General features: G+C 34.9%; 1 protein-coding gene across 2 annotated transcripts; it reads left to right on the forward strand.

The window, feature by feature from the left end:
• The first annotated feature begins 7,277 nt into the window (after positions 1-7,277).
• Positions 7,278-10,908, forward strand: LOC136228889 (uncharacterized). Of its 2 annotated transcripts, XM_066017380.1 has the most exons (6): positions 7,278-7,360; positions 7,458-7,605; positions 7,698-7,957; positions 8,795-8,888; positions 8,975-9,086; positions 10,286-10,908. In XM_066017380.1, the coding sequence occupies exons 1-6, from the start codon at positions 7,358-7,360 to the stop codon at positions 10,461-10,463; spliced, it is 795 nt and encodes a 264-aa protein (XP_065873452.1). In that variant the 5' UTR covers positions 7,278-7,357; the 3' UTR covers positions 10,464-10,908. The 2 variants fall into 2 exon arrangements, with proteins under 2 accessions (XP_065873452.1, XP_065873453.1); XM_066017381.1 differs by lacking the exon at positions 7,278-7,360 and having other exon boundaries at positions 7,369-7,605.
• Positions 10,909-12,400: the final 1,492 nt, after the last annotated feature.

The following is a 12,400-nucleotide window of genomic DNA, read 5'->3' on the forward strand; positions in this document are numbered from 1 at the left end:
TCAAACTAAAACTTTTTTCTGTGATTAATAAAAATATGGTTTGTAAGTGTTTTCGCCGCCGACAACAGTGACTATTCACTTTCGCAGATGGTTAGTTTCTTACTTATTTGATCAAATTGCTCCACTTCATAAGTTTATTTTCTATATAACTTTATTTTATTTTAGTTTGGTACGTTGTGCTTTTACATTTTATACTCAAATCCTCCTTTGTCACTTAACTTTATTTTAGTTTGGTAGATTATAATATTACTTCATTTTTTTTTTGTCTATGACTTATCAATACTGGTTTAATCTCAACATGGTTTTCCAAACCTGAACTCATAATCTTTTTGGTCCATTGATTTTTTTTTTATTATGTAAAAGATACAAACAGCATAGTTAAACCCAAATTGTGGCTTTGGAGAGCAAACAAGGAAGCAACAAAGAAATATCAATCTTTTGCACTTTTAGGTGGTGCACGTAGTCTCGCTAGATGATAAAAAAAGTGCACAAGGTTCCAACATCGTAGAGTTATTAGCATTTATGGAAGCTATATGATTAATATCCAAGATAAAGTCTTTTTCTAAAAATAATACATTTTAAATTTCTCTCCATATATATATGAGTGATAATTGTGCGTGTTTTAATGCAGGAGTTTCTTGTTTCACAAGTGGGAGGTTGATCACTAAAAGCACCAGAGAATATGTTTCTAGATTTTCTTAGTTTCTAAAGAATGTGGATATATTTGTTACGTATTTTTCTAGTTAACATGTTATTTTCAATTATTGAATATTAAATATTTACTAAAATTGTTTGAGTTCACTTTTAGAATTTGAATTAATATTGTAATTTCATATTGTATATTAATTATATGACAATGAGTATGTTGCTTATTATGAGATAATATTCAGGACGTTTTCTATCATTAATATAAGTCTACATTTAACGACACACGATTGTCACCAATTACTATTCTTAAGTGACAATTTAAATTTTAATGGACAAAAATCATGACATATATATCGTCACTTAAATTTTCGGATTCCCGTCTTATATATTCGTCACTATAACTATATTTTTTTATGACGAAATATAATTTTTTGTCAGTTAAATATATAGTTTCTATGACGACATTAAATTTTAAGTGACAAAAAAGTATAGTAGCTACAATGGTAAGAAAATATACTTCCAATATTGTATTCAAATTCGTCACTTTAATTATATATTTAGATGACGAAAAATGAATAACGTCACTTAAATGTTTACTATTCATGACGAAATAAAGTTTTATACGACAAAATGTTATGATAATAGTGACAAAATAAGCGTCACTAATACAATTTAGTATAGTGACACATGTTCGATTTTGTCATATAAAAGTAAATTATATATGACAAACGAAAAAATTGTGATATATACATAATACCACGCTCCTGCCGTGACGATCACTGTGATGATAAATTATCGTCACTTATTGCGTATTGTGACAAAAAATCATGTTTTCATGACAAGTTTTGTGCGTCATGAAATATCAAATTTCTTGTAGTGTATTGTGCATAATCCTAATATCATGTACCTACAAGTTTCCTTTATGTATGTTTTGATTGATGCAACTTCAGGAATATCATCATGGCACCCAGCTCTAATACGAGAGGAGCACCAAGAAAAACGCGTGTGCAACATCTTGCAAAAAAATTAAAGCAAGCTGCTAAGAAGTCATTGGAACGAAAGAGGGTCAATCAGACTGAGAGAAAACGTAAAGTGTCACCTAACAATGACGAGACAGCGATCACAACCCTTAGTAAACGTCAATCGAGTTCACCTCCCTCTGAATCGCCACCTGTTGTCGACGAACCTGAAGTCACAAATGTGACTTGTGGGTTAAAACTGCTAAAACGTGAGACCGTGACTATGGCGTGGCTAACCCAAGCCATGATTCGGATGAAGAAGATGAACATTAAGTATAATCACCATGGAGATCCTATTGGCAAAGAGTTTGGGTGGATGCAATCTTATATAGGAGTGTTGGCACGCACGAGGATATCCATCGCGTACAAAGACTTGAGACAAGTGCCAGCTAATGCAAAGGAACAACTTTGGGAATCTGTTATGGTATACACATATTTGTATACTGTTCTTTAGATGTTATTTGTATGTTGTTCTTTAGACGTTATTTGTATGCTGCTCTTTAGACCGTACTTGTATGCTGTTCTTTAGTCGTTGTTTGTGCTATCACCGAGTCAAAAGAAGGAAGTCCTGGTATCTGCTGCAACCAAATGGAGGAACTTCAAGTCTTTACTTACGTCCAAGTATATCACGCCCCACAAGGATGATGTTGAAGTCTTGCAAAAGGTTCCTGATGACTACCGGTTCATGAATAAGGACGACTGGCATCAGTTTGTATCCGATCAGCTTACAAATCAGCACATGGTTTGCCATTTGATTTACGTACAGAGGAATCCAGGTTGAAATGGTATGGTCGTTTATTGTCTATTTTCATACTTCAGATTTGTATGATTTTTATTATTATTCGTACTATGTGGCAGACCTCAGAGCTATCAAAAGAGGAAGTGGAAAAAATCAGCAGGCACACATATTGGATAAAGGGAAGGCAAGACAAACTGGGAAATTTTAAGGACACTGAAGTAGAGGAGGCGGTTAAAAGAATTGTAAGTAGCATTTATTCAAATACACAATGTGATTGATAAAACGCATATGTATAACTGATTTATATATGTTTATTTCCATAGTTGAAACTGGAAAAGGAGGAGGCTGAAGGTGTGTTTAAAGCCAATGGTAGTAATGATGTGCTAACTGAGGTATTAGGGATTCCAGAACACAGTGGAAAGGTTAGAGGAGTGGGTGCTGTGAAGCCGGTAGTATTCTTCAAGCTACTGGGTCAGAAGAGGGGAAGAAAGAAGCGAGCTGAGGAGTTGCAAGCATTGCTTGAAACAGAAAGGGCAAAGTGGGAGGAAGAGTCAACAAGGAAACATGATGAAGAGTTGAAAAAGATACATGAGATGTATCAAGATGAGTTAAAGAAGTCTGAAGCGAAAATGGTCCAAAAACTAGATCGAATGGAGAAACTTGTGTCCAAGGGGGTTACGATTGAGGAATCCCCAACAGCTGCACCAACAACTTACAATGGCAAATCAGGAGAAGGTAGTTGTAATCGAGATGATATCGATAGAGAGGAGATATTAGGGATATAGGAAGTTGTGGCAAAGAAGAAGTTGGTATTAGAGGTCTCTAATACCATAGAAGAGGAAGTTGTTGGTGAAGGCGCGGGATGTGAGATTCCAACGATCTCAAAGGTAAACGATTATTATGATTGTCATCTTGTTGAATTTATCACTTATATATACTTAGTTAATTAGATGTATTTGAAATTGTTGAATCAGGACAATCTACTTGACATTGAGGTTGCACTATCAATGGAAGAGAGTGGGAAGATTGTTGCCCATGGCAGATTGATACAATTAGACATTGACCAAGAAGAGCAGACGATCCATGGGCGACCACTGGGAAAGGACAATTATAGAGTGGATATTGTGTCATTTGATGCTGGAGCTGCATGTTTGCCATACCCGATAAAAGGTGAAATGGAAGTTGTTAGGGAGGCAATGGGGTCTATTGTAGCATTGCCAAAGGTGCTATGTAGTGTCAAATCTGTTGAGGTAATATTCATTTATTTCGTTGGTTGTATTATGTGTTTCGATTATTTCTTTGGTTGTACAATGCGTGTTTAATTATTGCAATCAAGAGGCAAACAAGGCAGCAAAAGTTTTTGCGAAGGCCTTGAAGAAAGTTAATAGTGAGGCTGAGGTGATTGATTTTGTTAAGTTGCCAACAAATTTACCACGCCTATTGCAGAAGTTGTGCAACTGGGCGAGAACCAATATGATGGATGGAATCAAATGTATAACCAAAACTTTTGGACCTGAGTTGTTCGGAGCAGAACGAAAGCAAGTATTGATGCCTAGCGATTTATATGCAATGGTACACTTTCATGAGATGACCGCAGGCACAATTAAATTTACATGAGGTACATGAATGCAATACACAAATTTATTAATTTGGATATCTATTTCATCAACACTTATACATGTATTTGCCCAGTCATCTATACCATGTATTGAAAAAAGCACGAATGGAAGAAAGGGTGTTATTTGTTGATCCATGTACCACTTTTGCTCTTGGAACTAAGAAAACTCCAACGGACCGCTCGAAGGAGTTGATGGATCGGTTCAAACAGGGTGGTGCTAATTCTATATTCCTTATTCCTTACAACTCAGGGTAACTATGAATCTTTTGTACTGTGTGTTTATCAGTTGATTATCTGATATTGATACAGCTGAAATGTCTAATGTTTGCAGATCACATTGGACTCTTACTGTTGTTGACATTGAGAAGAAAAAATCATATTGGTTAGATCCATTGAAAAGGAGATTGCCAAATTCCACAGAATGGAAGGATGTTGTGAGCAAGTAAGTTACAAAATGCCTCTAATGTGTACGCATTCAAATAGTTACTCACATACGCACACATGTTGTTACACTTGTTGCAGTGCGATGAAGTTCTACTATGGTCAGAAAGACCCAAAGAAGGTGACGAAGACCAAGCTGAAGATGACACCGCTTCTAGTGAGTTTTACAGTTACACAAGCAAGTGTATATTGTCTTTTTTGGGGTCTAACCATTATATTCCGTGCCACAGGGGATACCTGGGCAACGAGATGATAAAACATATGGTTTTTGGATAATGTTGTACATGCGGGAGATCGTCATGGATAATGAATTAAACTTTGTTGCAATGGTACCATAATTCATTACCATAATATTATGTTCAGATATATGCAGTTATTATCAGTGATATAGATCAAATTCCTAATAGTAAAGCATTTATGTTTTGTAGTGGATAAACAAGTGTGGATTGAGTTACAGCCATTCGGATTTGGATCATCTCCGCACAGAATGGGCAGATCATGTGCTTTACTTGAAGTGACAATGGATTGTGTATGTAATCCTGTTTTCGTACAATATGATAATCAGTTTGTGGTACACTTGTTGTTGTGCATATTTTGGGTCTTTTTTTGGTGCATATTTTCGTACAATGATATCCCACTGGTTCTGTGTATATATTGTGCACAACTGGTGTACATATTATGTAAATAATGGATAGTTAAGTTATATATGAAGTTTATAGCTTGGTTGTAATTGGAGTAGTAGTATCATGTAATTTCAATTGCAATATGTACAGGTGCATTAAAGGGTTACAGGTTATGCGACACAGTTGGGATAAAAAAATCCGGCGTCTAATGTATTAATGAATGAGCGCAAAATTAAAAAAATTGTCATATTATGACGCGTGACACGATACCAGGTTAATGAAATACTCTCATGACTAAAACGCTAAGATGACATAAATAAAAAATAGGACTGTCGTCTTACAAACCTAGTCAAATTTGATTGACTTTTATGACATTTGATTAAATGAAAAATGTCATGTGAAATCCACTGACAAGACAAAAAATTTAAAGGCAACGTCAACTCAAACATCTTTGAACGACAGAAACAAAGAGGAAAACTATCGTCGTAACTTATATACAATGACACGAACAATAATAAAAAATGTCTATGGTTTTACATACTACAATGACGATATATATAAAAAAACTGTCATTAGAAATTATCCAATACTACGGTTTGAACAAAGTCGAACGTCGTTGTAACATGAAAAAGATGACAGACGCTTAGGAAGCGCGTGTCATCTGTCGCTTCGAAATATGACAGAACTCGACCGTCGTCTGATGCCTTATCAGACGGCAGCGAGCCCTGTGATAGATTTATATCGTGCGGGACGACGGTTTTGAACCGTTGTCTGAAGAGGGTTTTGGTGTAGTGCAAGTGGAAAATTGAAAATGGCCAGGATGTTAATGTGTGGAGGGAACCTTGGTTGCGGAATGAAAATCAAAGGAGAATACAGACCCCTGTATTGAAGGCTTGGAAGGGTTGAAAGTGGTGGACCTTTTTATTCCATATACAACTGATTGGGATTGGGAGCTGATCGAAGAGTGTTTTGAAGAGAATGATGTGAGAGAGATCAGACGCATTTACTGTAGGAGAGGGCAGAATGAGGATGATCGGTTAATATGGACTATTCGACAACAGGAAATTACACTGTCAAAAGTGCATATCAGCTTCTTACTGAGAAAATTGATCCAAACCTCCATTTACGAGCTGCGAGATCATGGGAGGCTGTTTGGAAAGGTAATGTTCCTCACAAAGTTAAATATTTCTCTTGGCGGCTTCTAAGGAAATGCCTTCCGACACGGTTCAATTTAATCAACAGAGGTTTACCTATCAGCAGTTCATGTGTGATATGCGGACTGGATATTGAGGATGAATGACATGTGATGGTTGAATCTGATTGGGCAAAAGCGGTATGGGAGGAGGCGAGATTGCTTGATTGAATGGAAAGAAGGAAAAATGGAGCTGATAATTTGGCTCATCTGATATTCATGTTGTTAGCTGACGAGAATCATCGCCATCGGGATAAAATTTTATTGCTATTATGGTGCATTTGGGAAGGGCGTAATGATAGAGTATGGCAGAATACGATTACAACAACACATCAGTCGTGGAGGAGAGGCTACGAAATTATGTCGAATTGGCTACAAATTCGAGAAACCATGACTGGGGATCAGCGAAGGAGGGAGTGCAACCAGTGGCACCGCCCTGCAATCAACAGATACATATGCAATGCTGATGTTGGTTTTTTCAGCAGTCTGAACCGAACGGGAGTAGGTGTAACGATCAGGGACGACAACGACAATTTCGTAGCAGGGCGTTGTGCTAGTTCGGAGGGACTACTACCGGTCATGGAGGGAGAGGCCCTGGCGTTGCTCGACGCGATGGTTTGGGTAATGAGTCTGGGTCTGAATGCTGTCACTTTTGAAATTGATGCAAAAACTGTTTATGATGCAATTAACCGATCATGTGAGGCGAGATCAAAGATTGAAGATATTATTCGCCAATGCCAGAATATCCTACATAGCAATGACAATTATTCTGTCACCTTAGTTTGAAGGCAAGCTAACGAGATGGCTCACGCGTTTGCGCAGTCCTCTCGTTTTTCATCTTGTTTACTTTGATAATTTACCGAATTATATTTCATCTATAATGTGTTGAACTTGCCCCCATTGAGGCTTTTTAATGAAATTTGAGTTAAAAAAAAAATATAAAATTACGAATTACCTCTATAAAAAAAATAATAAATATAAAATTGAAGCAAAGGCATAAAAAGCTGAGAGGTGAAGAGTAGTTGAAGGAAAATGCCTCTATTAGAGGAGGCAGCGACTTAGACAGCCACGACGTATATGGTAAAATCCAAACTCATTCCTTCTTCTTCTTGTTCTTACTTTATCTTTCTTCTTCTACAAATTCTTTTTTATATTCACTACGAAAATACTTCATCAGATAAACCCAAAGATGCGGAGCATGGCCTCTACCGCTTCCCCTAAAGGCATCGCAGCCATTGTCGGAGTAGGCCCAAAGCTCGGCCGATCCATTGCTCGCAAGTTCGCTCATGAAGGTTACACCGTCGCCATCCTTGCCCGCGACTTAGGTAGGTATTCAATTGTACGTTATAATATAGAAATTAAGATGGATTTGTAGGCGGGAAGATGAATTAATTTATCAATAATGGGGGTTTTGTAGGGAGATTATCGAGATTTGCAGATGAGATAGCGAGGGAAGAAAAATCTCAAGTGTTTGCTATAAGAATCGACTGCTCAGATTCGAGAAGTGTAAGAGAAGCATTTGAAGGAGTTCTTTCACTTGGATTTGTAGAAATACTTGTTTATAATGCTTATCAATCAATCCCTTGGCTTCCTACCAATTTCACTGACATTCGCATTGATTCCTTTGAGAAATCCATGGCTGTTTCTTCCCTTGGTGCCTTCCTTTGCGCCCAGCAGGTACTCTTCACTGTTCCTTTCATCTTTTTTTTTTCTTTTCTGAGAGATTGAATGATTATATTGCGTATGATAATAGCTCTTAGTTAGTTACAGATCCGGAATTCATTAAAGTGGTGCTTGGAGGTGTTCATATGAGTATTAAATTGATATTTTTAATGTAAAATTAAAGTTCCCGTGCACTGTTTCCATGGAGATATTTTGATAGCGGAATAGGAGCTTTAAATCTGTACGGAAATAGAAACTGAAATGGAAATCAAAACAGACATTGGAAACTAAAAAATTCTAAAAAGAAATATAGCTAAAAAGTAATGAAATGGAGGGGTGTTTGGTATCTCATTCTCATGCTTCAAACTGTCTTTTCACACTATAATTTTAGGTGTTTGGTTAGTCTTATCACTGCATTTTAGAAAAATAGTTTTTTCCAACAACACGGAAAATAGTAAGTAAAACAAACGAGTCTGGAAAATGGAAAAGAACGGAAATGAAAATAGACACAAAACACAAAAAATACTAATGAATGCTAGTTTCTGTGCAATATATGTGAACTGCTCTTAGTTTTGTTTGTTGTTGCTGCCAATAGTTAGGTGATTTTGCTTTTAAAAGTAACTAAACATTCTTTGTTTCTTTGTAGTGTAAAAAGAAAAAAAATAGAATACAGAAAGTAGAAAGTAGAACAAACGGGCAGTTAGATTTACTTGGCTAGTCATTTTGTAGATTCCGATTGCTTATAATTCTGCAAATTAAACAGGAGAAAAGAAAAAGATATGGTAAATCAGAAGAAGATGTTATATTGAGTGGATGGATAGAATTGATATTTTATGTGAAAATGGGAATCAGGTTCTTCCAGGCATGATTGATAGAGGAAAGGGGACCATATTATTCACTGGATGTTCAGCTTCTTTAAACGGGATAGCTGGTTTCTCTGAATTATGTATGTAAACTGAATCTAAATATTGAATCTTTGATATGAAGATTCCTTTCTCCTTTTCTAATAATCATTATTCATTTGAAAAACAGGCTGTGGAAAGTTTGCATTGAGAGCTCTGTCACAGTGTTTAGCCAGGGAGTTTCAACCTTTGGGAGTTCATATTGCCCATGTTATTATCGATGGGGTTGTTGGCCCACCAAGGTTACTTCTTTTGCCACCAATTTACCTTTTTACCCCCTACGAATATAGAAAAAAACTATGCCTACACACAGAAAAATATTAAATATTATTAATATATTAAAAATAAAAAAAAATATGATTTAAAAGTTTAGAAATAAAAGTATGAAATAAAAGTATGTATATTTTTTGCGGTTTGTAAACTCTGACCTTCTTTAAAAAATTATTGTCTTAACTATTTACACCAAAAGATAGCGTTTAGAGCAATTAAAAAGACTAACTTTGTAAATTATCCAAATCCACGATCTGAAAATGAAAATTTTCTAGAATTAAAGTTGTTCAATGTCAAGTATTGTTTGATTGAAAAATTGACTCATATTCTTTAATTTCAAAATTCATAAAATACAGATTCTATTTATAAATTTTTAAACCACGAGAACTTTCTTTATCTTTTAATATACCCCCAATTAATAAAGTATTTTAATTATTAGAGCATTTATTTTATTATATAGTATTTAATAATTTTGGTTATAGTAAGAAAGTGGTAAAAAAGTAGTGAATTTTTGCATATATTCGTGGGTATAGAGAAAATATTGAAATTTGATTAATTCAGTTTTTTTTTTTTTGAAATTTAATTCAATTTAAAAACAGTTTAATAATAAAAGTGCAATTAATTAGGGATGGTACATGTGATAATCTTATACCGTAATGATTTCTTGCCCTTTTATTTCTAGAATTATGTCTCGTCTCACACCTTAATGGGAATGCATTTTGACTTTCATTCTCGTCTTATTTAATTTACGGTTAGCCTATCCTTCAAGAATTAACAAATAAAATTAAATAAATTACAAATTTAAATAAACATCAATAAAATAAATATTTAACAAACCATTCGCAAATCTAACAAACAAATTCAAAATTAAAACAATTAAATTTATAAATAACTAAAATTTATTAAGAATGTAAAAGATATTTAAAATAAATAGTTGATTTTTCTATTCTTCATTTTTTTCCATTTTTTATCCATATTTATGAACATTCGAAAAAGTAAAAGACACTAATCTATTTATACATGACGGACACAAACCTTTTTATATATGATGGATAACGAATACTCGAAAGTAATCTCATTTCTGTCTCAGACATTTTTACACAGGTCGAGTTAAACCCATTAGGATAAATAAAAATCGAAAAGATTAAGGAAATTGTGAAATTGATTATAGGGGACCATCAAACTCTCAAAGGACGTCAATTGGGGAACAAAATATAGGTGGAAGTACCAATACAATGGATCCAGACTCACTGGCTCAAACCTACTGGCATTTACATGTTCAAGACCGCTCCGCTTGGACTCAAGAGATCGACCTTCACCCTTCCAATTTCATCCCTAGATTCTCTTAACCCTCCCAACTTAACCCCTCTATTTCTTATAAATTTCCCAACTACCCCAAAATTCCTGCAAAATCTTCAAATTTCCCCCTTCTTCATACATTCTATCTTTGCACACCATCTTTATCCCTACAATTATTCCAGATAAAGGTTATGTCCCATACCTTAATTTTATATTTGGATCTATTGGTAATGTTCATTTGGTCAGTAACTAACTAACCAAGTGAAATTTAATCCGTTAGTGTGGATTTATCCACACTATTTCAGCTTGTTATCCTTGGCACAATCTGAATCCTGATTGGAGGAATGTTTATGTGATGTCATGTATTCATTTATGGACATTTTTTATCTTTCAAATTGACTTTTTGAGGTTTGGATTGGATGTATTTGCATGATTTGATTGTTTATATTTACCTATGAAGAAAGTGTATAAAAAGTCTTTGGTGGTTTATTGTAATTGGTGCATATTATTCAGAATTTTTGGCAACTTACTCTTTGTATTTATTTTAAATTAAATAAAGTGGGTAAGGGTCCACATTTGGCAAGTTGGAGATAAGGGGTGGAAGAAAGGGGACATTGGTTACAACTTACATGGATAATTCATGGACTTCGTGTTCTAATTTAGGACACACAACCTTCCTTTTGCACTTTTTCCCCTTTTTCAATCTTTTTTTCTCTTTGTTTTTCTTTTGAATAAATGACCTTTTTTTCCCTTTATTTGTTATAGGCTATATTTCTTTGACGATCCTTCCAAGTATATGATGAATTTCATTTGGCCTTTGAAACTTAAAATGCTTAATACATCAAGATTGGTATGAACGACTCACTTTTTAATTTATACTTAAATATAAAAGTGTTGCTACATTGAAAAACCATCCAAAAATTCTTCCTAACATACACTTGAGCTAAATTTGAGTGTTCTTTATTTATTGTAATCACAACTCAACATCTTTAAGGATTATTTTGTACACAATAGATATGTGGTTGTTGCAATGGTGGGCTGGGGGAGGCTTCTCACTTGATAGGGATGGAGAGAAAGAATGTGTTGATTTTAGCCCTAAATAAACAAAGCAAATCCACAAGCTTGTAAGAATTTAGAAAAAATTCCCAACTCAAAAGGATGAACCCTAACCTCTAAAGGGAATTTCATAAATTTGATTGACAAAGATATATTTACAATCCATAAAAGGAGTATTTATACCCTTACAATCTTAGGATACAAATTACAAATAAATCCAAACGGAAATAACTAGAAAATATAAATAAGAGGATAAAAAGGAGAAGATAAAATAAAAGACGATCTAATATGCACAACATGGGGCTGCCGACCTTGAATGGGTTGGGCGATCTAAAAAATTGTTGCTTAAAAGTTTGGGGTCTCGGGTCAAAAATGATCCTTTTACTTTTTTTGGATTTCTGATACTTTCTATTGCACTCTAAACACCCCTGTATATTCTGAGTGTTCCGGTTACTCGTATTTCCCCTTTCCATGTGATTTATGCTCATATCATTCTCCACTTCTTGAAAAGATTTGGACTCTAGGGTAGTCAAGAGGCGCATCCAGCTTGAACATGATCAAATCTTTTACATCAAACAAATGAGAAGTTTTTCCAGCCAACTCATAAGTGCTACATGATATGCATTCGGACTCAACTTATTCACGATATTGAATAGACCATACTTCCAAGGTGAGAGCATGCTAGCCTTTCCTTACTCAAATAGATCATTACTTCATCCCCAATTTCAAATTGTACCTCTCTTCAGTGCTTATCCACTTTGGTCTTCAATTTAGCATTCTTGTCCTCAATTCTTGCTTTAACCTCCTCATGCACTTTTTAAATCTCTTGGGCTAATTTTTGCACTGGCACACTAAGCTTTTCCACTCTAGGAATGCTCACAAAGTCAATGGTGTAATTCGGAGCCTTGGTGTACACTATCTCAAAAGGCGA

The sequence above is a fragment of the Euphorbia lathyris genome, chromosome 5 (genome assembly GCF_963576675.1).
Source record: "Euphorbia lathyris chromosome 5, ddEupLath1.1, whole genome shotgun sequence".
NCBI classification, from domain to species: Eukaryota; Viridiplantae; Streptophyta; class Magnoliopsida; order Malpighiales; family Euphorbiaceae; genus Euphorbia; species Euphorbia lathyris.